Source organism: Camelina sativa, chromosome 1 (assembly GCF_000633955.1).
Source record: "Camelina sativa cultivar DH55 chromosome 1, Cs, whole genome shotgun sequence".
Taxonomy (NCBI): Eukaryota; Viridiplantae; Streptophyta; class Magnoliopsida; order Brassicales; family Brassicaceae; genus Camelina; species Camelina sativa.
In genome coordinates, this window is record NC_025685.1 from 14,180,649 (window position 1) to 14,208,589 (window position 27,941).

The 27,941-nt window shown below is 34.5% G+C and overlaps 5 protein-coding genes across 5 annotated transcripts in view; 3 read left to right on the plus strand and 2 right to left on the minus strand.

The window, feature by feature from the left end:
- Positions 1-1,017, plus strand: part of LOC104790428 (RPM1-interacting protein 4-like) — a 2,030-nt gene extending 1,013 nt beyond the window's left edge. Inside the window, exons 2-3 of the mRNA XM_010516185.1 lie at positions 439-621; positions 723-1,017. Coding sequence (XP_010514487.1) covers positions 439-621; positions 723-764 — 225 coding nt within the window. The 3' untranslated portion in view covers positions 765-1,017. The remainder of the gene's footprint in view (positions 1-438; positions 622-722) is intronic.
- Positions 1,087-3,634, minus strand: LOC104790438 (indole-3-glycerol phosphate synthase, chloroplastic-like). The gene is made up of 10 exons (XM_010516195.2): positions 3,362-3,634; positions 2,900-3,166; positions 2,634-2,810; positions 2,315-2,389; positions 2,180-2,224; positions 1,935-2,099; positions 1,751-1,829; positions 1,583-1,665; positions 1,432-1,500; positions 1,087-1,316 (listed from the first exon to the last, which is right to left on the minus strand). The coding sequence occupies exons 1-10, from the start codon at positions 3,530-3,532 to the stop codon at positions 1,230-1,232; spliced, it is 1,218 nt and encodes a 405-aa protein (XP_010514497.1). The 5' UTR covers positions 3,533-3,634; the 3' UTR covers positions 1,087-1,229.
- Positions 15,236-19,882, plus strand: LOC104790448 (probable disease resistance protein RPP1). Its single transcript, XM_010516205.2, has 4 exons — positions 15,236-15,884; positions 16,035-17,139; positions 17,260-17,544; positions 17,787-19,882. Exons 1-4 carry the CDS (start codon positions 15,274-15,276, stop codon positions 19,566-19,568), a joined length of 3,783 nt encoding a protein of 1,260 aa, XP_010514507.2. The 5' UTR covers positions 15,236-15,273; the 3' UTR covers positions 19,569-19,882.
- Positions 22,239-24,029, plus strand: LOC104790465. The gene is made up of 6 exons (XM_010516227.2): positions 22,239-22,583; positions 22,680-22,825; positions 23,027-23,186; positions 23,276-23,374; positions 23,465-23,547; positions 23,628-24,029. The coding sequence occupies exons 1-6, from the start codon at positions 22,239-22,241 to the stop codon at positions 23,761-23,763; spliced, it is 969 nt and encodes a 322-aa protein (XP_010514529.1). The 3' UTR covers positions 23,764-24,029.
- Positions 24,043-27,716, minus strand: LOC104790454 (long chain acyl-CoA synthetase 8). The gene is made up of 12 exons (XM_010516217.1): positions 27,506-27,716; positions 26,883-27,401; positions 26,726-26,806; positions 26,359-26,631; positions 26,056-26,187; positions 25,789-25,962; positions 25,476-25,705; positions 25,146-25,263; positions 24,930-25,061; positions 24,712-24,846; positions 24,405-24,611; positions 24,043-24,322 (listed from the first exon to the last, which is right to left on the minus strand). The coding sequence occupies exons 2-12, from the start codon at positions 27,387-27,389 to the stop codon at positions 24,158-24,160; spliced, it is 2,154 nt and encodes a 717-aa protein (XP_010514519.1). The 5' UTR covers positions 27,390-27,401; positions 27,506-27,716; the 3' UTR covers positions 24,043-24,157.

Sequence of the window (27,941 nt, forward strand, 5' to 3'; positions counted from 1 at the left end):
CTCTATTCTTTTAGTTTCAAGATTTTGATGTTGAGAAAGTATTCGTTTTTTTTGTTATCTGTTATATTGCCTCTGGTCTCATGATTTTCTATTCTAGATTAGTGAATAGAGAAAGAGAAAGTCTTAGTAAGATCTTTGCAACCAAATCTTGATTCTTGAACAGTGGGTAGGGCTAATGAGATGAATTTGTTGTCTGTGCATATCATCTTCTGGATTCAATGCTTTACTGAAACTTGTACCTGGATTTGTGTGTTTACGAGTTCTTTGTGTTGGTTCTTCTATATTGTTTACATTTTAAGTAGAAAACTTTAATCATATGAGACAACCTTTACTGTTTGGGCTTGGAAATAATCAATCTAAGTTGTAATGAAGACTTGTTTTACATGGATGTTTTAGTTTTGTTGGCTTTTAGAACTGATCGTCTTGGATTGTGTGTAGGACAAGGGCCGCCCGTTGCCAAAGTTTGGCGAATGGGATGTAAATGACCCTTCATCAGCTGAGGGATTCACTGTTATCTTCAACAAAGCTAGAAACGAGAAAAAGGGAGGTGGAAAAACTGACTCACCAGGGAGAGATGAATCTGGATATAATAAAAATGGGGAGGTTCTTGAGAAACCCACCGTAAGCCATCGCACCTCTTTCTTCTTTTTCTTCTCTTAGTCATCTTATTTTTGTATGGATGTATTATTAATTGATGCTGTTGTTTATTGCATAATTTGCAGAAAAAATGGTTTTGCTGTATAAAATCAACTGGCGCAGAATAAGTGGAGATGTGTTTGCCTTGGGAGGTCGTTTATCTTATATCTAAAAAATCATACTGCATCAAGAAGACTGGAGCTTGTCTAAGAAGCCATGACAGTCACTTTTGGATTCTGGTCGGAAATGTTTCGAGTGGTGTGTATTTAGTGACTCCGGTTGTTGTGCAAGGATGAATGTATTTAGATAACAACATTGTCGTTTCTGTGTATTGGTTGTATTCTTCACTTATTGAGTTATGACAACATAATATTTGCTATTTCTCTGTTGGTTTTGGGGTTCCATGGAATGGGAAGCTAGCTTAGATCAATTTTGATTCAACTTATTCGATGGTAATTGAAAATGCCTGACACATTAGAATCATCAAGCCTTTATTCTAGTCTATCCTCTATCCTCTCAATCCTCACAGAACAAGATACAAACAAATGTACTAGGAAACATATTTGGAGACGAGCAATATGGTGATACAGTTTCTAAGTATGAGAAATGTTCCTGCCAAAAAGTCCAGCTATTCCTTTCTCAGGATCGCTCTGCTTCACAATGGACTCGCCAACCAAAACCTGAAAAATTAGCATAAGCTCATAATTCAGCATTTTAGCGAATTGTTCATATGATTAATGCTTGTAGAGGTTTCCAAGAAGCCAAATGTTTTAATATATAACTGTGAAAGCTTACCGCTCTAACTCCGGCGGCTTGTACATAGGCAATGTCATGAGGTGTAAACAAACCGGATTCGCCAACCACCTTAACATACAGAAGAGGAGTCATGATTATTTTACAGCAATTGACAGACACCAATTCAAGAATGGACAGTGGAAGTACTTACAATCATGTCTTTCTCCCGAATTTGTCTACCATGTTCTCCTTCAAGAAGATTCTTAGTGTTACTGATGTCTACTTTAAATGTTTCTGAAACACCAAAACTTTCATTTTCTGAGTGAACTCGTTCTAAGACAAAGGATATTAGAACTAGCAATATGTACAAAAGCATTACCAAGACTTCGGTTATTGATGCCAACGAGCTCGATCCCTTCTATTCCAAGAACACGACCCATTTCTCTCTCATCATGTACCTGATATAAGGACAAGCTTATTAAGAGCAGAACAAAAATAATACTAACTTTTAACGCATATAAATATGTCACCCAATCAACAATTATCAAAGCAGGGAAAGATACCTCAACAAGGGCAGCCAAACCGAGCTTCTTGCAAATCTTAAGCAAGTAGGTTATTTCTAGGTCAGTCAATACGGCAGCAATAAGCAACACTGCATCAGCACCTTTAGTCCGAGCACAATAGATCTGCCATGGATCTACAACAAACTCTTTGCATAATAGTGGACACTGCAGTAATTGAAAATCATGGTTTACACAGTGTTTTGATTATCAAGCATTAAAGACACCAGACTTTGCTAAAAAAGTACCTTCACACCAGCGTTCCTTATTGCTTCCAAGTTTTCAAAGCCTCCCTGTTGAACAACATCAAGATAAGAACTACAAATGTTAAAAACTTGTTGCAAATATGAATACGATATCTGCAACTGAATACACAAGTAAACCTGGAAATACTTCTGGTCTGTCAAAACGCTGAGACATGCTGCTCCACCTTTTTCATAAGCTTGAGCAATCTCAACCTGTAAGACCATAAGCATTAGCAACACAACCGGAGGAATCATGAAGATCTAGTGGGTCTAAATCATATTGGGAACCGTTCATAAAAAGAATGTTGATCTACTTTCCAAGGCCAAACAATAAATGACAAAGACTACAAATCTCAATGCTCCAATCCTTTTACTCGCTTAATCAGGATTCAATAACTCAATTCGAGAACAAGATCTAATGTCATTACAGTAATAAACAGAAACCAGCATCACATACCGGGTCAAAATTCTCTTTTAAGATCCCTCTACTTGGAGAAGCCTTCTTAACTTCAGCGATCAAGCCAGGCAACCCAGTTCTTTCCTGAGCCATCCTAAGCGCCCCAACAAAATCCCTAGTTGGAGGAGCATTCTCTACAGCTTTCTTCAACGCATCAAGTGGGTTTAGCTCCTTCAACTGAAAAGTTCAGAAACAACAATCACATTAAGAACCATCTAATCTCATCTATGAAAAAAAAAAAAGTCTTGTAAAGACAAAGTCTATACCCGCGAAACTTCGACGTCTTTGTACCATGTAATCTCCTCCAAGATATTACGAGGCGAATCAGCATCATCGTTGTTATGCAATCTCAACTCAAAAGGTCCAGAGTATCCCAAAGGAGCCTTGCTTCGTGGTTTTCTCCTTATCCTAATACCTTGGCTAACTGCTAATTCATCCTGATACATCTCTACTTCCCATTCCTTGATTCTAAGAGCATTTCCTTTGTCCTCTACTGAAGAAGAAGACACCGCTAAGCTTTCCTTCAAATCCGACTACCAAAACAACAAAAAGGCAAACACTTTCAGCAACAGATTGATAGAATTAGATAAACCCAATTTTTGTTTCAGCTAAGGGTTTTCAATCTAGACCGTAAACAACATAAAATCACACAGAATCAAACGAAAGACTCAAACTTTACTTAAGGGTGTTCATAGAATCGAAGACAGAAGAAATCAAGAAAGCCGCACCTGTTGAGCCCGGATCGAAAACTGCGACGACGGAGCCGTAAATCTGATCCTTTTGTCCATGGCGAAACCTGAAAGTGAACGTCTGATTGAGACAGAAACGTTACTACACCGATACAGAGAAGGTGAATCCACTCTAACCGGAAGTCTCTGTACCGGCACTAGTCCTTCCATTGTCGAGAATGAAAAAAAAGTTTCGAACTTTGAAGGAGAGAAACCAAAAAAAAAACAGACACCAGAAAGAGAATTCAAATGGTTTATGTAAGATATGGTCAAACTTAAAAAGTTTTTATAGAAAAAATAAAGAATTTTGATTATGAATGTTATTGGTAGTTGGTGTGATTAACACGTGGGGTTAATAAGAACACCAGCGTAAGACGGCCGAGTTTTTTTCTTGCTATGGTTGGTGAAAACAAAGTTAAGCAGAGACTGGTCTAGTCGTGTGGCTTGGTCTTTGTTTTACTATTGACTTTTCTATTATACTATTTAGGTTGGGGAGTCCTCTCTTCCCGTTATAAAAAATCTGGCTGGTGAAGGTGTGTATTTGAGCTGATTCAGCTGTTGATAGGATCCTTAGGTTATTTCATGGTCGAGAAAAGAAGATAATTTGGGTGAGGAAGAGCTCAATGAAACGAATAGGCTTGTCTTTGAGTTTGAGCTAACCATTTAGATTATGAAAAAAATATATATATATATACCAGGCAAGTAGGAAGAGAATGCTCATGTGGTGAAGGGATTAAAAACGCATTGGGTTGAAACTAATCTTTGGGGGAAGAAAATTCCACAGGTATGGTCCTCCCAAATTTACAGTGTGTCATATCCATGTGTCCAAAGGGATAAAACTGATTGTGTTTGGGGAGAATCGATCATTGGCCTAGATCAACAGGGCGACTCTTCTACCAAGGCTAGAACCACTAGCCCACCACCTCGTAGTCTTTTTTTTTTTGTCTATGTAAAACGATTGATTCTTCACTATGACATATATCATGACCACTTGCATCTAAAAATCAGTGATCATGATAAAGTGGAATAAGTTATTTTATAATAGTCTATAGGTAGATAGGATTAAATTCTACAAAAAAGAGCATCCAGAAGACCATGATTGTATCTTGACAAAAGAGAAACTGAAACCAAAAAGGGACAATGGATAGAAGATTGGAGAGCTCACCACCACTTGTTGAACTTCTTGTTGATCTCTTTTGCTTGTTTCTTTTAGACTTCTTCCATTTCAGTTTGCTTGAGCAAGAGCTCCTTGATCTCTATCTTCAAAGCCTCTTCCATCTCAGCTACTAGCTCTTTGATCTCTTTATTCAAGACTTCTTCCATCTCAACTGCTAGCTCCTTGATCTCTTTCTTCAAGGCTTCTTCCATTTCATCTTAGTTAAGCAAGAAATCTTTTTTGCTCAAGAAATATTCCTTGAGCTCTTTGATGGATTTATCAACTTTATATGAGTAGAAATTTTGTACGAAATCAATCGTTTTAATTCTTCTAGGGAGATCATTGGTAAGTTGCTTAGATGAGAGTGGAACACTTGAATATTGTCAAGTTTTCATCTATAAGCAGATTCCATAATGTTAGAAAATTGCAATATCATCAACAAATTTGTTATTTTTGCGAAGATGTTGTTGTTGAAGCATATATAATATGTTGGTTCTAATTTTAATTAAAATAGATAATATCCCGCGCATATATGCGAATTGTTGTATTAGTTATGTTAATTCATTTTAGTTTATGTAATAATCATAAAACTATGAGAATTTCTGAGATTTTTTTTAAATAAAGTTTTTTAAAATGGTATTTCTGAAAAGAGGTATTGAAAAAGATGTGTTTTTGAAGTTCTCTCTAAAAATACATATATAACAAACAAATTTCCTAAATGTCAATAATACACTTTAAGTATTCAAACCATACAATATCAAAATATACCACTTATTTTAAAAATATTGTTAATGATAAAAGCAAAAATTTACTACGATATTCAAAATTTAATAATTAAATTTCACAATTATTTTTTAAGTATCCATAAAAGATATTTCCTATAAAATCATATGAAATGCAATAAAAATTCCAAAGATTAATTTAATTTTTTATCTCTTTTTATATTCACCTTAATCAAAACTATATTGCTAGGTTATAAATTCTAATGATTTCCTCTTTGTAGTAAAATTTTAGAAATGGAATATCAAATTGTTTTTAATATAAAAAATCATTAAATTACAAAATTTTGAATTAAATAAACATTATAATGATCTTTATATAATTATATTTTGGATCACAAGAACTAAATATAATGATCATGAGTATACAAAAAAATGTATTACAATTTTTTTGGAGGTAAGAGAGAGTTAAAAAATTTGATTTAATAATTCTATTATAATAGTTTATTTTGTTAAAACATTGCATGTTTTAAAAATAAAATAAATACACATGAATGAAGATGATTTCTTTAGCTTGATTCTCTCATTGAGCTTTGATCAAAATTAGTGTTATTAAATCTGCATGGATAATTGATCTTTTACAGCCACCAAAATTTTATTCTATATACGTAACTGGAAATTGAAAATAATAAGAAGACAAAGAAGCAAGGAAGAAATATATACAAACAAAGAAATAAAATTAAGCATAATATAAGAAAAATCTAACAAAATATATAATCACACTCTTACCATGAATTTTGAACCCATGCAAGAACATAAATAAAACAAAGAATATACTTAGAATTTGAGATATGGTGGATGATGATGTGAGAATGGTTATTTATAGGATTTCAAGGGATGGAAGTAACATTTCTAAAATATTTTATTATACATATGTAATTGAAAATTAAAAATAATAAGAAGACAAAGAAGGAAGGAAGAAATACATAAAAACAAAGAAATAAAATTAAACAAAATATAAGATAAATCTAACAAAGTATATAATCACACACTTGATGTTGGTATATTTTACCATGTTTCACCACTGCTTATTTACACCTTTTTCATAATTTACTAACTTGTTTTGTCATTTTTGAGTAGTTTAAAGTTTGTTTGTGCATTAGAGTAGGACTTGCATTGCATTTGCATTGTTTTTTTTTTTTACAGATTATTTCACTAGAAAAAAAACTCTACATTGATAGCATATTGTTATAACACGGTTTGCTCAACTGCTATTGAAGGTAAGTTACAATTTTGGTTATTATATAATAGCGTTTTAGTAACGCTATTATATGATTTCAATAAGCAGGAAACTAAAATCTCTAATTCCGCCAAATACTTAGCCAAAAATTAGACTTTTTGCCTTCATTTCTCTCTATGTTCCCTCTTTCTCGATAAACCCTATGAGATAAAAAAAAACAATATCTCGGGCATAATTCTCTCAAACCCTAAAATTGGTTTCCCAGTCAGCTCTGTCATCTCTGTTGTCTCCATTGTAGAACTATCGGTAATAAGCCGCGACATCACCAGAATTATTGGTGGCCCTAATTCCACCAATATTTGTCGGCGTTGAGCTCAAATCGAAGGCAAATGTCTATCTTACTCTGTTAAATTCTTTTTTTAATCTGATTTTTTTTCTTTAATCTGATTTTATCACCAGTTAAAATCTAATTTGGATCTCTTCACCAGAATCCGGGTGCGATCGTCTCAATTATACCCATATTTTGTATTCATTGATTGAATAATATATGTCTGTGTTTAAAAATTTAAATTATATCATATGCAGAAAAAGTCTTAAATTTTATCAACTAAATGTAGTGTATAATAATTTAAATAACTTATATATAAATTCAATTAAAATGAAAATTATTCATATATTTATATATGTTTGAATTAGGTAGAAAACTTTTTTTATCTTTTAAAATTTACCTATAATTGATTTGGAAATTTTGGTAATTAATATTAAAAATAATAGTATTTATTGATATTGTTTCCAAAATGATGATTTGTTTACGAAAAGTGGTGCAAAAATAGTAGTATAGATATTAGGGGACAAATCATCTTGAAAATCTAAATGGATTTCGAATCCCAAATAATTATTTCACTCCTACGTAATTTACGTATGGCATATCATCAACTAGTTTGTCCTTTTTTCGAAAATTTGTAGATCTTTAGGTTTTATTTTTGTAATTTGTTTGACTTGTGCCTGTGCAGTATTCGTCTCACCTTCGGATTTCATTGTCAAACTCAAACGTCACTAGTTTTTATCTTTTCTCCGAAGAAATATCCAGATTATTAAAATTATAAACCTTGCATCACACTAATTAGGAGTAGAACCCCATAACTTTAGGAATAATTATCAGAACCCCTTGCTATCTATAACTTATCACAAATTTAACCTTTTAATTTATTATCAATTTTCCCTATGTTATATGTCCATTATATATCCATTATATATTAATTGAGAAACATTTTCATTTCATGCTTAGGGGTGTTAAAATGAATATGAACCTATGAGTTTATCCTGTTTATCTATTATTTTAATAGGTATGGGTTAAACTTTTATACTCATACTAGATTTTAACCCGTGGTACACTGCGTGCATATAATTTTTATTATTATTTATATATTTATATATTTATATTGTATTCGTTTATTAAATATTAGTTGTTTTGCGAATAGAGGAATAACTAAATTTTCGGACCGTTTGTGCGGTTAAATCTTTATATTAATTATTTAACCCGCAATATAATTCATGACCATTTGTTTGTTATATTTAGTTTTTTTGTTTAGTGTTTGAGATTATATTTTGATTTTTAACTATTATAACAAAAAATAAGAGATTTAAATACATAGTAAGTCATTTATACGCTATGATTAATTCACATTTTTTAATGATTTAATTATTTTACACAACTTTAGTTTAATAACCTTAATATTTTATGTCAAATGTTCTAATATTAATAGCGTTGAAAAATAATAAAATGAGGATTTAACCCGTGTTAGCACAAGTTTAATGATATTTTATTAATTTCGACATGTCATCTTTATAACTCATCTACTATATAATCATATTATATAGTTTTTATTTTTTTTAATATTACATATTCGTAATATTTTAAAATTTTATTAAGTTTATATGTATTAATTATAATATTTAAATAAATGTGTATCGAAGTTTTTTTACGTTAATAATCAAAGCTCACAGGTTTTGGAAAACAAAATAGGAATCAAATTGTTGTTTTTTTGTTTGCAAATGATTCAGAAATAGAATATATTCAATACAAAATAGAATATGTGGTTATATCATAATTTATGTTTCCATATTGATTATGCTGTATTTTTTTTAGTTGGAATGATATGTAAAATATTTAGGAAACAAAATCTGAAGTAATACTATTTTTGAAAAATATTTAGGGATTAACTTTGTAATTTTTTTTTTATATAAATACAAAATAAAAGGGTAGAACCCAAAATGTACTTCAAAAATGTATATATAGATAAATAAATGAGTATTTATGGGTTCGTCCAATGGGTTTGTTGGTTTAACGGGGTAAACCTAATTAGGGTTATAGGTTACCCATAGGTTAATCGAAAAAAAACAAAAAATAATATATATATAATATAATGACTTTTTATTTTGATTTTATGGATTTTTGGCTTTAGGATTTAAGGATGTTTTTCTATTTTAATATCTGATATTATTTTCTTAAGCTTGAAAACTTTGGTTGGTTTTATAATTCTACTTTATATAATATGTTATGGATTTAATATAAATTATTTTATTTTATTTTATTTTATTTTATTTTTATATGGGTAACCCATATAACCCAATTAGCCATTGAGTTTTATATTATTGGGTTTGTGTATAAGTTCAACCCATTATAATAACTAGGTCGGGTTGAGCCCTCCCACGAAAGTCTCGAACCCACATGGGTATGGGTCGATCGGGTTACCTAGTAGTTCATATTATAAGAGTGAGCTATACGACTAATGGTGTTTTTAATAATCCATTTTTGATTACTCTATATGTAGTAAGAAAAAGGTGATTAATTCGAAGGGATTAATATAAATTCAGATTTCTATTTTCATGAAATCTACATGACATCCAAAAAATCATCTTGATCTAATTCAAACCATAAACACTTTATTAGAGAAGAAGAAACACTAACCTTGATCCATTGCTTTCTCTATGCTTGATGATGGATCCAAGTCTTCAGTAATTGATTTTCTCTTCCCTTACTTTTTATTGTCTTCACTTGATCTTTGATGAAGAAGATCAATAATCTCTTTTTTTCTGGTGTGTGTTTGGTTTGGTAGTGTTTCTCACGTTACGAGAATACAACCGTTACCGTAATGATTCAACAGCCACACATATATATACATGTATATACAGTCGCATTTGAAGATATGTACTGGTTCGTCATAGCATCCCTTAATTGTACTGGTTTAATAGCACCCCTTAATTGTACTGGTTCGTAATAGCACCTCTTAAATGTACTGGTTCGTAATAGCACCCTTTAATAATGCATAGACATAACATATACATGTATATATATTATTTATATAATATAATTAAGAGAAGGGAAGAGGATTATCAATATACCCAAATTCTAATACATTAATCGAAACCGATTCATCACAGTGTCTTCTTTAATATTAGAATCCATAATGTTAAATATAAACTTGAACTTTATTATTAAACCGTAAGACACATAGGCCACATAGAATATAAAATATTCTTACATTCTCCCACTTGGCTTTTGTGTCAACTTAATGGTTTAATACCTTTAATGCGCACTTTAATATCAAGTTCTCTTAACCTTTAATGACTTAAATAAAATCAAACTAATCGAATCATGGCGGTTACACACCATTGAACGACATGATCCCTTCCATGTATCACAAATCAATTCCAATTTTATATTATTCTTTTAAATTGATAAAAACCTTAATTCTCAAAACAGTTATGTTATCTGTAAACCATAAATGTGTACACATACTTTAATGATAACATGTCTAATAAAAACAGAAACATAACTTTAAGTGAATTCATAGTGTCTCATACATAATAAGCATCCTATAACCAAAACAGCAAGGTCTTATCTATAACACTCATACGCTCTACATGGCCAATGAACACATTGGGTGGTAATCCCTTAGTTAGCGGATCTGCAACCATCATATCCGTCCTAATATGCTCAAAAGACACTCTACGTTTCCGCACTTCTTCTTTGACAGACAAGTACTTTATCTCCATGTGTTTAGCACCTTTTGAGTACTTGTCATTCTTTGAAAAGAAAACAGCTGCAGAATTATCACAGTAAATTCTCAGCGGCTTATCTATGTTATCGACAATTCGAAGCCCTGAGATAAAGTTCTGCAGCCACAATGAATGAATTGTGGCCTCAAAGCATGCCAAAAATTTGGCCTCCATAGTGGAAGAAGCAATGAAAGACTACTTTTCACTTTTCCACAATATTGCTCCTCCAGCTAACAAGAACAAATATCCAAACGTCGATTTCCTACTATCAACGCATCCGGTATAGTCTGAATCTGAATATCCAATGACCTCGAGGTCATCAGATCTCCTGTATGTAATCATGAACTCTTTGGTGCCTTGCAAGTACCTTAGAACCTTCTTTGCAGCCTTCCAATGGTCCATTCCGGGATTACTTTGATATCGACCCAACATACCAATAGCAAAACTGATATCTGGTCGAGTACATGTCTGAACATAGTTCAAACTCCCAACCACTGATGCATAAGGAATTATTTCCATTTCTTTACGTTCTAATTCATTTCTTGGACATTCCATTTTACTGAACTTGTCCCCTTTCTGAATTGGAATTTTAGCAGCAGAGCATTCATTCATTCTATATCTCTCTAAGACCTTATTGATATATCCTTTCTGAGACAAACTTAGCAATCCTTGTAATCTATCTCGAATTATTTCTATTCCGATCACATAAGATGCCTCACCCATATTTTTCATGTCAAAGTTCTTAGATAGATATTTCTTTATATCATGTAGCATACCCATATCATTCGTAGCAAGCAAAATATCATCAAAATATAAGACTAAAATTACAAACTTGCTCCCACTGATCTTTATATAGATGCATCGGTCAACGATAACCTCTACAAACCCATATGACGTAATGGTATCATTAAACTTCAAATACCATTGTCTAGAAGCTTATTTAAGTCCATATATTTACTTTTTCAGCTTACACACCAGATGTTCATTTCCTGTGGCAACAAACCCTTCAGGCTGATCCATATATACTTCTTCCTCAAGCTCTCCATTAAGAAATGCGGTTTTCACATCCATTTGGTGAAGCTCCAGATCATAATGAGCCACCAAAGCCAAAACAATTCTAAGAGAATCCTTCTTTGAAACTGGAGAGAAGGTCTCTTTATAGTCAATGCCATCTTTTTGGGTGAAACCTTTGGCAACAAGGCGAGCCTTGTATCTTTCAATGTTACCTTTCGAGTCGCGTTTAGTCTTAAAGACCCATTTAGAACCAACGATTTTGAAACCAATTGGCAACTCTACTAAGTCCCAAACATTATTATCACCCATAGATTTTATTTCTTCTTTCGCAGCAATAGACCATTTTTCAGAATTGTCACTTTCCATGGCTTTTCGGAATGTGTTCGGGTCTTCGTCAATGCTTAAGTCACATTCACTTTCAACAGCATAAACCATATAGTCATTTGAAATGGCAGATCTACGGTTCCTTCCAGATCGCCTTAATGGTTCTTGTGGTACACCATTTTCTTCATGAATAGCGACAGGTTCATTAATTGTCTCTTCATCCATTGGGATTGGTACATCATCATGTTGTTCTATCGCCTCATTTGACTGTACTGAAACAATAGGAACAACAACCTTAGGTGTGACAACAGGTGAAGGAACTTCAACCTGAACTTCTTGAATGTCCACCTTTCTTGGTTCACCACTCCCACTAGTTTGACCATTTTCAATGAACTTAACATTTCTCGTTTCAACTATTCTCGTACTATGCTTAGGAAAGTAAAATACATACCCCTTTGATTTTTCCGGATAGCCAATAAAGAAGCCACTGACAGTCCTCGAATCAAGTTTCTTTTCATGTGGATTATATGGCTTTACTTCTGCTGGACATCCCCAAACACGTAAATGTCTTAAGCTTGGTTTCCTTCCCGTCCACAGTTCAAAAGGAGTCTTAGGAACTGCCTTACTAGGAACCCAGTTTAAGACATATGTTGCAGTCTTTAATGCATATGTCCACAATGATAGGGGTAAAGAACTATTACTTATCATGCTCCTAACCATTTCCATTAAATTATGATTCCGCCTCTCAGCTACACCATTCTGCTGAGGAGTACCAGGCATTGTATACTGTGCACAAATGCCTCTACTCTCAAGTAGCTTTGTAAATGGACCAGGGCATTGTCCATTTTCTGTGAATTTTCCATAAAACTCACCACCTCTATCAGATCTCACTACTTTTACTTTTCTATCTAATTGTCTTTCCACCTCATTAATGAATATCTCTAGGATATTCACAGACTGAGACTTTTCATGCAGAAGATAAGTATAACCATAACATGAGTAATCATCAATAAAGGTGATAAATTATTTTTCACCGCTCCAAGATGGAGCATCAAACTGACCACATATATCGGTGTGAATTAACTCAAGAACTTGAGTACTTCTTGTGGCTGGTTTCCTTATAATGTGTTTAGTCTGCTTTCCTTTCATGCAGTCTACACACACATCTAGATCACTAAAATCCAAGTGAGGAAGAATTTCATTTTTTACCAACCTCATAATTCTTTCCTTGGAAATGTGACCTAGTCTTTGATGCCACAAGAAAGCTGAACTTTCATTAGATGCACTACGCTTAATGCCTTGACTTTCAATATTAAACAACGATTCAGAAAACTTTATATCAAGATTGAAACGATAAAGTGAATCAAACAAAGTACCACTTCCATTAAGGTAACCATTTCAGTACAATGAGAAAACACTGTGTCCAATCTTAAAAACAAAACCTAAATTGTCCAACCTACTAACGGAAACAAGATTTCTAGCACACTCAGGTACATAGAGACACCCTTCAAGATCTACATGACATCCAGTGTCCAAGATCAACTTATAAGTCCCAATGCCTTCAATTCGTGCCTTCATTTTGTTTCCCATGAACAAAAATTGTTCAGGTCCTCTTATGGGTTGAATCAAACTGAATCCCTGTTTAATATGAGACACATGAGTAGTAGCACCAGTATCTAACCACCAAGTATTTTTAGGCACTTTGACAAGGTTCAATTCAGAGCAAACATAAATATGTTGCGTACCTTTCTTTTCGAACCATGCCTTTCTTTTCGGACAGTCTTTCTTGAAGTGCCCCATTTTCTTGCAAAAGAAACACTTCTTTTCCTTCTGGATTTGACTTTCAGGGCCTTTCATGAAAGCTTTATCCTTCATCTTGTCCTTCCTACTTGGTTTTCCTTTATTGCTGCTAGCATTTCCATAGCCCACAAGATTGACAACATGATCCTTCATTTTCTTAATTCTCCCTTCCTCTTGAACCAACATAGCCTTTAACTCCTTAAAGTCCCATTATTTTTAATGGTGTTGTAATTCACCTGGAACTGGCTAAACTCAAAAGGTAGAGAGTTCATAATGAATTGGACCAAGAAATTCTCATGAACTTCCATTCCCAAGGTTGACAACCTTGCTGCCAAGTTAGACATGTGGGTCACATGATCATGAATTGGCTGAGACAAGTCAAACTTTTTCGTAGTAAGCTCATTCATGAGACTTCCTACAATCGACTTGTCAGCCAAATCAGATTGTGAACACTCCTTAATTTTCTCTATGAATTCCCTTGCTTTCTCTATCTTAGGCATAGATGGCTTAACACTTTCTGCCATCGTCATTCTCATGAGGTTCAAACTCAGCCTGTTAGATCGCTCCCAAATCTATAACGAGACTTTTCAGTTTCAGAGCTATCTGCTGTAATGGTTGGAGGTTCCTCATCCGTTAGTATTGTAGAGTCCAAGGCCATTATACCCAATGCAAACCGGATCTGATAAGACCATTCACCGTAATTCAGCCCATTGACAGAGTTAGCAGATGCATACAAGTTTGAAGAAGCTGCAAACATGTAAACATGCTTACCTATTAGTGTGTTGACACTTTTATACAAACTTTTAAGGCCTAACTTAAATTTAATGCATGAATTTAAATAACCTTTGGACAATATTTAAAAACAAGTCCTTTAAATGATGCTAAATTTATAATTTTATAATTAATCAAATCACATATTAATCAAATAAACATGTTATCTTTGGGTATACATATTATTGAATATATTAAAAAGATTAATTCTTTTCATATCATTAACTATATTCAGTGATCCACCTTTAGGTGATCTTCAAGAATATAGATACAGAGCAAAAAAAAGAAAGAAAAAGCGGATTGAAGAAACATATTCTTACACAAAAAAAGTTAAACAAAATAAAAAATCTTCCATAAATTGAAGAAGGAGCGGATTATTTACTTAGTTTATACATAGTAGTTTGATCTAAACATAATCTTACAGATTATATATTTGATTTACACAAACAAATTTTAGATCCTGAATAATAACTCTACTCATAATACTAATTTTATCTGCATAGATTTGTCCCGCACTATGTATGGGTTGTTACCTAGTAGTTCATATTATTGGAGTGAGCTATACGACTAATGGTGTTTTTAATAATCCATTTTTGATTACTCTATATGTAGTAAGAAAAAGGTGATTAATTTGAAGGGGTTAATACAACCAAAAAAGCTTTAAGGTAATGATTTGTAATAACTAGAAACTTAAGGGATTCGTTAAAGGTTTTTATGTCTATCTCAATAGTCAAAAGACTCAAAACTATAAGAATTTCGCAGATTCCACCAAACAAGCCTTATAATTGATTTTGAGATCCTCTCTGGCTCTCTCTATCCTACTATAATGAATTCTTGTGCTAATTTCTTTCGTTCTTCTGCTACTGCAATATTGATCTTAACGCTTTTGTATACAATGGTTATCATGTTTTGTAGAAAATTCAGATACAATACCGAAAACAAAATAGTACCAGAAAACCCAAAAAGTCTTATATCAGCTTCTTCTTTGCCTCGTAATTGGAAACACGATGTCTTCCCGAACTTCCACGGGACAGATGTCCGAAAAAAATTTCTTGCTCACATCCTAAAAGAGTTCAGAGGAAAAGGGATCGACCCATTTGTTGATAACGAAATTGAGAGGAGTAAGTCAATCGGTCCTAAACTCATAGAAGCTATCAGAGGATCGAAGATCGCCATAGTCTTACTCTCCAAGAACTATGCTTCTTCGTCATGGTGCATGAACGAGTTGGTGGAGATCATGAAGTGCAGGGAAGAGTTAGGTCAAATAGTGATGACCATTTTCTATGAAGTAGATCCAACTCATGTAAAGAAGCAAACCGGAGATTTTGGAAAGGTCTTTACAAAAACTTGTAAAGGTAAGACAAAGGAGGAGATTAAGAGATGGAGAAACGCATTGGAAGGTGTAGCCACAATAGCTGGAGAGCATTCTTGCAACTGGTTTGTCCTCTCTAATTTTCCTAATTATATTTTATTCAGAGTTTTAAAAAAATATTTCAGACAAGCAATTCCATTATCTTTGGATATTTGTGTGAATTTTCTTGACCAAACTAATTAAGGGATGTTATATATATACGCCTTCAATGCTAGGGATAATGAAGCGGCCATGACCGAAAAAATAGCTACTGATGTTTCGAACATGTTGAATAACTTCACACCAACAAGAGATTTTGACGGTTTGGTTGGAATGGAAGCTCATTTCAAAAATTTGGGATCTTTACTACGCCTAGATTTGGATGAAGTAAGAATGGTTGGGATTTGGGGTCCGTCTGGTATCGGTAAAACCACCATCGCCAGATTTCTATTTGACCAAGTCTCCAGCAGTTTCAGGCTTAGCACAATTATGGTGAATATCAGAGGAAGTTATCCAAGACCGTGTCTCGATGAGTATAATGCACAATTGCAACTACAGAACCAAATGTTGTTTCAACTGATCAAACAGAAAGATACTATTTGTCATTTAGGAGTTGCACAAGAAAGATTGAAAAACAAGAAAGTGTTACTTGTTCTTGATGATGTGGATCGGTTAGGACAATTGGTAGCCCTGGCGAAAGAAACTCAATGGTTTGGTCTCGGCAGTCGGATTGTCATCACAACAGAAGATATAAGAGTTTTAAAAGCACATGGAATCAAACATATATATCAAGTAAAGTTTCCATCAACTAGTGAAGCTTTTGAAATCTTTTGTATGTCTGCATTTGGAAAAAAGCACCCGTATAACGGTTTCTATGAGCTTGCTTGGGAAGTTACAGAACTTGCTGGTAAACTCCCTTTGGGATTGAAGGTTCTAGGCTCCACTTTGCGGGGAATGTCCAAGCAGGAATGGGAAAATACACTACCAAGGTTAAGGACTTGTCTTGACGGAGAAATTGAGACCGTTTTAAAATTTAGCTATGACGCTTTATGTGATGAAGAAAAAGATTTGTTTCTTTATATTGCCTGCTTTTTCAACTATGAGAACACTCGGAAAGTGGAAAAACATCTTGCAAAAAGGTTCTTGGATGTTAGGCAAGGGCTTCACATTTTAGCTGAAAAATCTCTTATCGATATAGGCATGGGAGTGATAGAGATGCATAACCTACTAGTGCAACTAGGTAGGGAAATTACTTGTAAGGAATCTACTAATAACCCAAAAAAACTTTATTTTCTTGTTGATCAAAGCGAGATTGGTGAAGCACTCAGTGATGATACAATAGTAAGTTTTTAATATTTGTCTTTCATTGATTGTGTTTTCTTCAAATTGATTTGCATATCTTACTCATTTTTTTTTTTTTTTTGAAGCTTACTCATGTTTCTAATTTTGACCCTTTTACAGGATAGTAGACGTGTTATGGGGATAGATGTTGACCTATCTACGATTGAGGATGAAGTAAATATTAGTGAGAAAGCTCTTGAGAGAATGTCTAATCTCCAATTTTTGAGATTCAGAGGCAGTGAATATGGTGTCCATACCGACATATTGTTTTCGTTACAAAAAATTAGATATCTACAGTGGATCCATTTTCCGATGACGTGCTTGCCTTCTACTTTAAATCCAGAGTTCCTCATTGAACTTAACATGCCAGACAGCAAGCTTAATAAGCTATGGGAAGGAACTAAGGTAAGAAATTTTTTAATTTCGAATGGATTTATCTTACCCCTTTATAATCATTACAAATCGATGGCATCTCCTCTATCGAAAATTTCATATTATTTCTCTGTTAAGAATTTTTTTTTTTTTATTTATCGTATCTTGTTTAAAGTCATACTAGTTCACATTTCAATATGATTGTAACTTGTGTGTATTGTTTCATGGTGTTCAACAACTAATTGTATCAACATATTCTTATTTTGTTTGCCCAGCCAATAAAAAATCTCAAGTGGATGGATTTGAGTCGTTCGGAAAACTTGAAGGAGCTTCCTAACCTTTCAACTGCCACTAATCTAGAAGACTTGATTCTCAATAACTGTTCAAGTCTTCTAGAGCTTCCTTCTCTTGAAAAACTCAGCAATCTCAAGTCTTTGCTTCTTAGTGGATGCTCAAGTCTGTTGGAGCTCCCTCCTTTTCATGAAAATGTCACTGATCTCCAGATTTTAGAATTGTCTGGTTGCTCAAGTCTAATTGAGCTTACTTCCTCTATCGGGAGTGCCATAAATCTCCAAAAGCTGTTTCTAAAAGGTTGCTCAAGTCTAGTGGATCTTCCTTGTTCCATCGGGAATTTCACTAACCTTGAGAAACTAGATCTTAGCGGTTGTTCAAGTCTAGTGGAACTCCCCTCATCTATCGGGAATTTGAGTTATCTTGAAGAATTGGATCTTAGGAATTGTTCAAGTCTGGTGAAGCTCACTTCTTCTATTGGGAATGCAACCAATCTCCAGAAACTAAATCTCTCTAATTGCTCAAATCTTATGGAGATCCCATCTACTGGGAATGCGACTAATTTGCAGCAGTTGGATATCGATAATTGCTCTACTCTTGTGAAGCTCCCTTCTTTTATTAAGAACGCAGCTAATCTTTGGTTATTTTCTCTCAGAAATTGTTCAAGTGTTGTGGAGCTCCCCTCTATCAAGAATGCCTCTAATCTCCACAAATTGGAACTCATCAATTGCTCAAGTCTAGTGCAGCTCCCTCTTAATATAGGAGATATCACTAATCTCCGAGAGTTCAATCTATATAACTGTTCAAGTCTGGTGGAGCTCCCTTTTTCTATTGGAAACCTTCATCTATTGCGTATTTTGAATGTGGTTGGATGCTCAAAGCTAGAGGTTATTCCATGCAACATCAACTTGGAATCTCTTGATAGACTTGATCTCACTAACTGCTCGCGGTTGAAAAGTTTTCCTGAGATATCCACAAACATTAAAGATCTCTATCTTGTTGGAACTGTAATAGAAGAAGTGCCTTCATCAATCATGTCCTGGTCTCGTCTAAACTATTTGAGTATGTCTTACTTCGAAAACCTCAAGGGATTGCCACATGCTCTTGACGTCATCACCGAGCTACATATGACCAAGGATATACAAGAACTTTCTTCATGGGTTAAGGGACTCTCTCGTCTAACTCGGTTTGTAATAAATGATTGCAAATTGCTGGTATCACTCCCACAGCTATCAGACTCCCTATCACACCTAGATGCAGAAAATTGTGACTCCTTGGAGATACTAGATTGTTCTTTTAACAATCATGAGATTCGCTTCAACTTCACTAACTGCTTCAAGCTAACTGACGAAGCAAGAAGACTCATCATGCACACATCAACTCGTCAACATGCGATCTTACCCGGCCGAGATGTGCCTGCTGCCTTCTTCAATTACCGATCTACCAGAGTTTACCTAACAGTGACGTTAAATCAGAGGCCTCTTGGTACATCGTCCTTGAGGTTTAAGGCATGTATCGTGCTGAACAAGGGTGATGTTAAAACTTGTGCTGATAAGACTTCGATGTCAGTATATATTTACATCAATGGTCTCAGTGTTCCATGTGGACCAAGTCGCCATATTCTACATCCACTTTTGTCAAAGCATTTGTACATATTCGAAGTTGAAGCAGAAGAGGTAACTTGCAGCTGCACCGAGCTTGTCTTTGAGTTCTTAACAAACAGTGGCAAATGGGGGATAGAAGAATGTGGTGTGCTCCAAATCTAGGTCATGTGCAGAATCTGAAAATTCATGGAGTTTCCAAAGGCAGTGTCATGAGAATCTGAAAGCTGTGTGTATCTGCGTATAGTTCTTGTCTCTTGAAGTTGAGGTTTCTAACATATCTTGAGTGTCTTGGTCAACAATCAATCCACCCATATCTGGACGAAAACATTTGGGGGAGACTTTTTGTTCTATGATATTTAATGGTTTGTTAGCATGTTTTTGGAGAAGATTCAACCGTGTGTATACTCGTAGGGGTGTCAATTGGGCTGGCCGAACCCGGTCCGGTCCGAAATCCGCAAAACCCGCTTATATTTGAGTCTGGCCCGATCTGGCCCGAAATATGACAGGGTTACAGGGCTTTTTGAGCTTTTTTGGACTTATCTTACGGATAAAAAAATCAAACTTCTAAGTTTATAACATGTTATAAAAATCAATGTTTAAAAGTGCAATATAAAAGAAATAAATCAAACTTAGGGGTGGGCATTTAAACCGAACCGAATCAAACCAAACCGAACCAACCGAACTCAAACCGACCTAAACTAAACCTGAATGGTTCGGTTTGGTTCGGTTTATCTACATTTGGTTTGGGTTGATCTACATCTACACTCTAACTATTCGGTTATGTAACTTTAAATCCCAACCGAACCAATAACCCAATGTGTTTCTTAAATTAATTAATTATATTATTAAAATTATAAATTTGTCATCTTACCTATTACCACTTGCATGTAATTGGTTTCTATTTTGTTTGGTTTAAAATTTTCTAATAAAATTAACTAAATATAACTATAGATTCAATTATATTTAATATTAGGTATTAATTTTATTTTCTAGCTTTACTGATTAATTTGATTAATTAACTATTATAAAATCATAATCAATTTTATTTTGTTACATTATTTGATTTTTAAACCGAATTAAAATCAAACCAAACCAAACTCAACCAAACATAAACCGACCTGAACACACACCAAACCAAAACTAACTTTGGTTGAGTTTGGTTAGAGTTTTACCAAAACCAAATAAACCGAACCGAACCGAACCTAAACCAAACCCGAACTTAAACCGAAATGCCCATCCCTACTTCTAAGTTTATAACATGTTTTTAAAATCAATGTTTAAAGGTACAATATAAAAGAAATCAATTAAAAATCAAATAGCTCATCTATATTCACTAACACCAACTCAATCTAATATAAAAAAATTAAAACCAAATAATTTTTTATACTTTAACTAAATAAAAAATAATATAATTCATAGAAAATATCACAGATAAATATTTTAAAAGTATTAAGTAAGGTTATTAAGTAAACATGAGAACTAAGATTAGAGTTTTAAACTTTATTATAATAAATCATTAATCAAATATTGCAATCAAGCAAAAATGTTAGCCAAAAAGTACAATTATATTTATTTAAGGGTTTTTGGGCCGGTCTGAACCCGATCAGGCTAAGCCCTAAAAACCCTATAGCCCGAAAGGTTCGATTTTTTCTGAACATATATATTTATGTCCGAGCCCGATGTTTTTCAGGGTCGAGCCGGACTAGCTCGCGGGCTTTGACCCTAATTGACATGCCTATATACTCTATACTTTAGTGATAATTATCTGATCGTCTATTAAACATACTAAATGGAGAAGAACATTACAATAATAAAAAAAATTGTATTATTTCACAAAATAAAATTTAACTAGGAATAATTTTGGAGTACTTTTAGATCAATATAGGTGACTTTTTAGATTGTTTGCTAGAACAATTCATAATTATTTTAACACATTTAAATTTTTAATTTTATAATTTCAAGTTTTCAATAATGTTCATACTAATCATACATTATTAATAAGCCACCATATCTTTTATGTTATTTTACCATGTTAATTTTGGAAATCCAGTTTTAGTAATCTTCTTTCCAAACTTTTTGTGAATTATTTACATTAAACAGTTCAAAGAAAAAAAAACATGTTAACTCAGTTTACGAACCAAAATACTATTATTTATATTTCAAATTAATTTTCTATTTTTATTTACTTATACACTTAGTTGATTAGACCGAAATTAATTTTTATATATGTTAACTTATATTTTTAGTTATTCCAATATAATTCTAAAAAATTGTTAGAAATACCATACCATTACACACTCGGTTTATAAATTATTAGATATTCTATTAAGTTCTGTCAAAAATCACATGGATTTATATAGTCACTCAAATTTAGCTATTTAAATATTGATTTATTTAATTTTGAATTATATTTGTTTTTTTAGAAATACCTTAAACTAGCACTAAAACAAGTTTTATGGACAATTGTAGCATACATTTCATAAATTTCTAAAAATAGCACTATTTAATATATTAAAATATATTAAATTAATTTTTAGAATATTTTTTAGGAATGGGTTCTCAATTTCACATTTAAAATATAGTTTTGAGAGGTAAGATTTAGTATTTTGAATTTAAAATTTAATTTTGAAAAATTAATCTTAAAATATAGTATAGTGCTATTTTTAGAATTTTAGGAATTTTAGACTAAATTTGGAAAAAAAACTTATTTCCGTGTTACTTTTGAAAATTTCTCTATGTTTTTTCCAACTAATTTTAAATTATATTAAAATACAATTTTAATAAATCCGTCTAATTTAAAAAAAAAACATTTTGGAGGAAGAGAAGAAAAAAATGTTAGAAAGCATTAGCCTCATCTCCTGCAACTTCTCTCGTCTTCCTCCTCTTCTTAAACCCTCCACACGATCTCAAACCTTAACACAAACCCCAAACCTCCTTCTTCTACATTCAAAAGCTTCTTCACCATTTCCAAAATCTTACAGAATTTCCCTTTTCTCAAAATACGAGAGGAAAGACACATTCTTCCATGTCTGCTGCAAAAGCTCGTTAAACAACCCAGAACCAGACAAAACTCAAATCCAAGATGAAGGAAGAGATTGGTCAAGCTCAATTTTGCTTTTTGCGCTTTGGGGTGCGCTTCTGTACTATTGCTTCAATCTCGCTCCTGATCAGACACCTGTACGCATCTAAAGCCTAAGCCTTTTTAGTGTGATAGATTGGTGGAAAACTTAAGATTGACCTCTTAGATTTGATCAATTGTGATTTTTTTTGCAGACGCAAGACTTGTACTTTTTGAAAAAGCTCTTGAATTTGAAGAGTGATGATGGTTTTAGAATGAATCAGATCCTTGTTGGGTTATGGTACATCATGGGTTTGTGGCCTTTGGTATATGGCATGCTCTTGCTTCCCACTGGTCGAAGGTATCTTTACTTATATGGCTTCTTCCTTTATCCTCTTTAGAGAGTTAAGTAAGTAGAACACTCTAAGCTGAAATGAAATAGAGAAAAACTAGTAGTTTAATGTTCTCTGATACCATATTAGAGATTGTTCAGTGAAACTTTCTCATCAACTCTTATATTAGTGTTATATTCAATCTGTTGATAGATGCGTTTGTTCGACAGTAAAACCCCGGCTTGGCCATTTGTTGTGCTTTCGTTTTTCGGTGGTGTATACGCTTTGTTACCTTATTTTGCCCTGTGGAATCCTCCTGCTCCTCCTGTTTCAGACACTGAACTGAGAAAATGGCCTTTGAATATTCTGGAATCAAAAATAACTGCTGGGGTAAAAAGATCTCCCTCTTTTTGTAATCTTGATTCATGTCTCTCGCCTTTTGGTTTTCATTACTGAGAGTTGACACAGATATGCATCAGGTAACTCTTATTGCAGGACTAGGTATAATTCTTTATTCAGTAGTTGGTAATGCTGGTGACTGGACAGAGTTCTATCAGTACTTTCGAGAGAGCAAATTCGTAAGTTCGATATGCTCATTCTTTTCCGGAAATGCAAATCATCTCTTTGCTTATATTTGACATAACAGGACTTAACCTTTTAAAATGCAGATTCATGTTACGAGTCTCGATTTCTGTTTACTGTCTGCATTTGCTCCGTTTTGGGTTTACAATGACATGACCAGCAGAAAATGGTGAGTTCTATATAAAGCTATTTATTGTGTTTACTCAAGACCCTTTTCTTTTCTATGAACATACACTGCTTCTTTTTCAGGTTTGATAAAGGCAGCTGGCTTTTACCGGTATCAGTGGTGCCATTCTTGGGACCTTCTTTGTATCTTCTCCTACGACCATCAGTATCAGAGACGACTGCTTCCAAAGATTCTGCATCATCTGACGCAAATCAATAGCAACATCAGCGCTGTGCTTTCACTCGAACTCGATGACAAGAAAATTGTCACGGAGTTTCCAAAAGCCGAGGAAGGTTTCTCAGAGACCATCAAATTTCTGATTCATGAGGGCCGATGATAGTAAGATTGATGAAGATGGTAAATCACCAGTGCTACAAATGTATATTAGAAGAGGGAAATGTAATTCTGGATCATCAGAACAAACTACTTCAGCTCCTTAACAATAGATTCAGTACTACAGTGATTTACTTTCTTCTATTGCTTCATTACCGATGCAAATGTAATCAGATCAATATTTTGATTAAAAAGAGAAAACATGTTTATTGTAGGTATAACGAGAAGTGGAAATTCAAACTGAAATATATGGAGTTTGTCACAAGTCAAAGAAAATTGTTTAGGCATACAACTTGCTGAGTTCATCTTTGAATTTGGCCTTAATTTGCTCCCTCTTTATCTTGAGAGCAGCTGTGACTAATCCTGACTCGGGTGTCCACGGCTCCGACAGCAACTTGATCTTTGCTGGAAGTTCAAACTTTTCGAGTTTTGCCGCTTTTCCGGCCTGAATTGATAGCAGTTTGGAGTACATAAATTTTAACCAGATGTAAGTATGGAAAACCTGAGACAGCTATTGAAATACAAACCTTGGTAAGAGACTGTTGAACCTCCTTGACTGCATCACCGTTCTCGCATAGCTCAGCGAAGTCACTGTGTTTAACTCCGGCTTCCTCTGCCCATTTCTCTAATGCTCCGTGTGATGCAACGACAAGAGCTACACAGTAGCTGTTCATTGGGTCAGCATGTACCATGATGTTATCAACGTAGTTGCTTGAACCCAAAGCTGCCTCCACCTGTGAATCATACAATTCAGACAATAAAAAGGCATGAGGCGATAATAATATCATACCATCCTCATTTCTCCATGTAGAATTTAAGTTTTGTTTGGCAAACCTTTCCGAGAGATACGTATTCCCCGTGTTGAAGTTTAACAATATCTTTCTTTCTGTCAATAACTTCAAGACATCCATCAGGGTGGAATCTTCCAATATCTCCGGTGTAAAACCACCTCGTGCCCTTCTCATCAACCTGCATTTGTCATGTTGACCCTCAGAAATCCATTTAGCAAGTGGGTAAACTAAGCTCCCAGGATATGCAACACAGTGCTTTACCTTGTAAACCTCATCGGTTTTTTCTTGATTGTTGAAGTAACCTGCTGTTACACTGTTACCACCTACCACAATTTCCCCTCGAGGCATTGGTTTGTCTGAAATTCTGTAGCCACCTTCTTCCCAAGAAACAAGCTGCAAGAAGAAATTTGTTACTCATGATTACAAAAATTTACAAATTGTCAACATGTTGTGTTTGATTAAAGATTGTCTGCAAACCTTAATATAGCCGCATGGAAGTGGAGGTCCTACACGGCCAACAGAAGGGTCGTCCCACTCAGAAAATGTAGCTCCAGCACACGTTTCAGTCAATCCATATCCTTGACCGATGGGAGCCCTAACAGAAAACAATGCACAGTCACAATCAGAAAAAAGTCTAAGCCCAAGCATTATGAAGTTGCTATGAAGAATACAGACAAGTACAACCATACCAACGTCACTAATGATGTGAACACAAATTCAAACGATTTCAATGGCATTTTCCTAAGTTAACATGGGACAAGACTCGTATGCAAATGTCAAAAGTGAGACCACAGAGGATTCTCTTACCCCATACAGATATTGATGAAGCGTTGCGAATCAGGAGATAGAGGAGCCCCTCCACAGAGCATAAACCGGATGTGTCCTCCAAGCACAGCACGTACTTTCTTAAAGATTAGAGTATCCCACAACATTTTCTCCAGACCCCAGGCACCAAACCAGCTTCCATCCACAGCTGCTAACCGGCGCTTGTATGCAAAGTCAAAAAGGGTCTTCGCCATCCCTCCCTTTTCCTCAACCTAGATTATTACGTACACAAATATAACTGATATAGTAAGTAACTCCAAACATACACACAACATTATTGTCGCTAAGATGGTACCTTTTTCAGAACTCCATCACGGACACGATCAAGAATAGCAGGAACTGCAGTCATGATAGTTGGATTTAGAGCTGAAACATCTCCTTTAGTTCCTTTCTTAATTTTATTAGAAGTGTCAGTTAAAGTCATTGCTGAGCCATAACCGATGGCACAACCTGAGGTAAAGACCACAATCTGAAAAAGAAAAAAAACCATGATTTGGTAAGAAAGAGTAAGACAGTAAAGTAATAGTGAAAAGAGAGAGAGAGAGATTGCACAGTAACATACCTCAGCTTCCAGCTCAAACACATGAGCCAAAGGTAAGTATGCAATATATGTGTCATTCTTATCCAGCTTTGGAATAACCTTCATAACTCCTGCAGCAGTTGCGACAAGATTTCCATGGGTGATCATAACTCCCTGAGTGAATACGCAAAATGAAAGCTTAGGATAAACTGCAGAGATAGATTTGCTGGAAGAAAACATAGTATGGTTTCTCATCTCATAGTATGGTATTCACGAATTCAAGCAAACAAAACAAAATGGCACTTGAACACATAACAAAGAGAGAGGACATAGTCTAACACACACCTTTGGTAGGCCGGTACTACCACTGGTAAACATTATAACAGCAACTCCATTCTTCGAAGGTAAGATCGGTTGAACAGGAGTCTTTTGCCCCAGATACTCAACTTCAGAGATGGACGAAACAGTTATGTCATCCATATTATTGAAGTCACTAGGATCAACATCAACTCCACCTTCTTCAATGTAAATAATGTTCTTTACAGTCTTCAAGCTTGAATGTATCGCACACAACTTTTTAAGTTGTTTTGAGTCGCATATTAGAGTCGACACTCGTGTCTGTCAACAATACAAAACTCTATATTCAGAGATCAAGCAACCATGTTTAGTAATAAAAAAAAAACATAAGACATCAAAAACTTCCCCTACCAACCTCATTAAGTGAGTAAATCAAAGCCTCTTCTCCTAAAGAAGCATAGATTGTAACAACGGTTATGCTCTGCCTGAAACATCCCTGAAATTTTAACAAACCTTATCAAACAAATTCAAGCAACAAACCAAACTGCAACCATTAGCTAAAATGAACGAACCTGAAACGCGATAAACCACTCTGCACGAGTATCCGAAAAGATAGCAACACGAGTATCAACATTATGTCCAACATTAACCAACCCGGACGCAAAGTTACAAACACGATCAAAGACCTCTGCATAAGTTTGCCACTTGTACTCTCCCATATGAAGCTTCTCAAACTTCCTGCCGTCACTAGCCGTAACAAACTCTTTACCAATAAACTCTCTAGTCCCAAGCAACCGATCTCTCGAATACTTTTTACAAGACTGCTCAAACAAAGCAGAGATAGTTGTAGCTCCTTCCCAAGGAACAGTAACCAAATCAGGAGAACTAGCATGACGCATCGTGTAACCTTCCTCGCCACCTACTTTAATCGGAACACCTCTCTTTTTCCCCTTTTTGCTTCCGTTCAACACAACGGAGAGTAACACAGGTACAAGTAAAGCAACGACTCCACCTCCTATGATCCCATAGACTCCAAATCCACTCAGAGAACCCATTGGATACACCCCAGAATCTTCCATAAGAGCGGAAAGCTACAACAACGGAAAGGAACAATTTTTAAACGGATCCGATGATCGATCGAGCAAAACAGAATCCAAAGCTAAGGAATCGAAAAGTTGTGGGAATTGTGGGTTACCTACGAATGGGATCAAGGGATCAGTGAAAGGAAGTTTCTTGATGAGTTCTTCGAATCGTATTCCAAAAAAAGAAAGTGAAAATTAAAACCTTTTTCGCTGTTTGAAAACTTCTGTCTGAACAATCCGAAGCTTGTGGACTCTGTCTTTAATCGAGCAGCCGTGGTTTAGAGAGGAATGATTCGTCGGTACGGTGATGGACACGTGGCAGTTGGGTAATGGAGGGACACGTGGATGTTTTCTGTTTGGTTTTTTGTTGCCACGTTTGCCTAAAATTCCGGGGAAGCTGCTTCGTTGAAGTTCTAATAAAGATTCTCCCAGTTCAATAATATGGAAACTCTGATTTTTCAAATCCAGTGGCTACTAAAATCTATACTAAATAAAATGATAAGGTTGTAAGGCTCTACACGTACGAATTAAAACATCCAATCAACATAT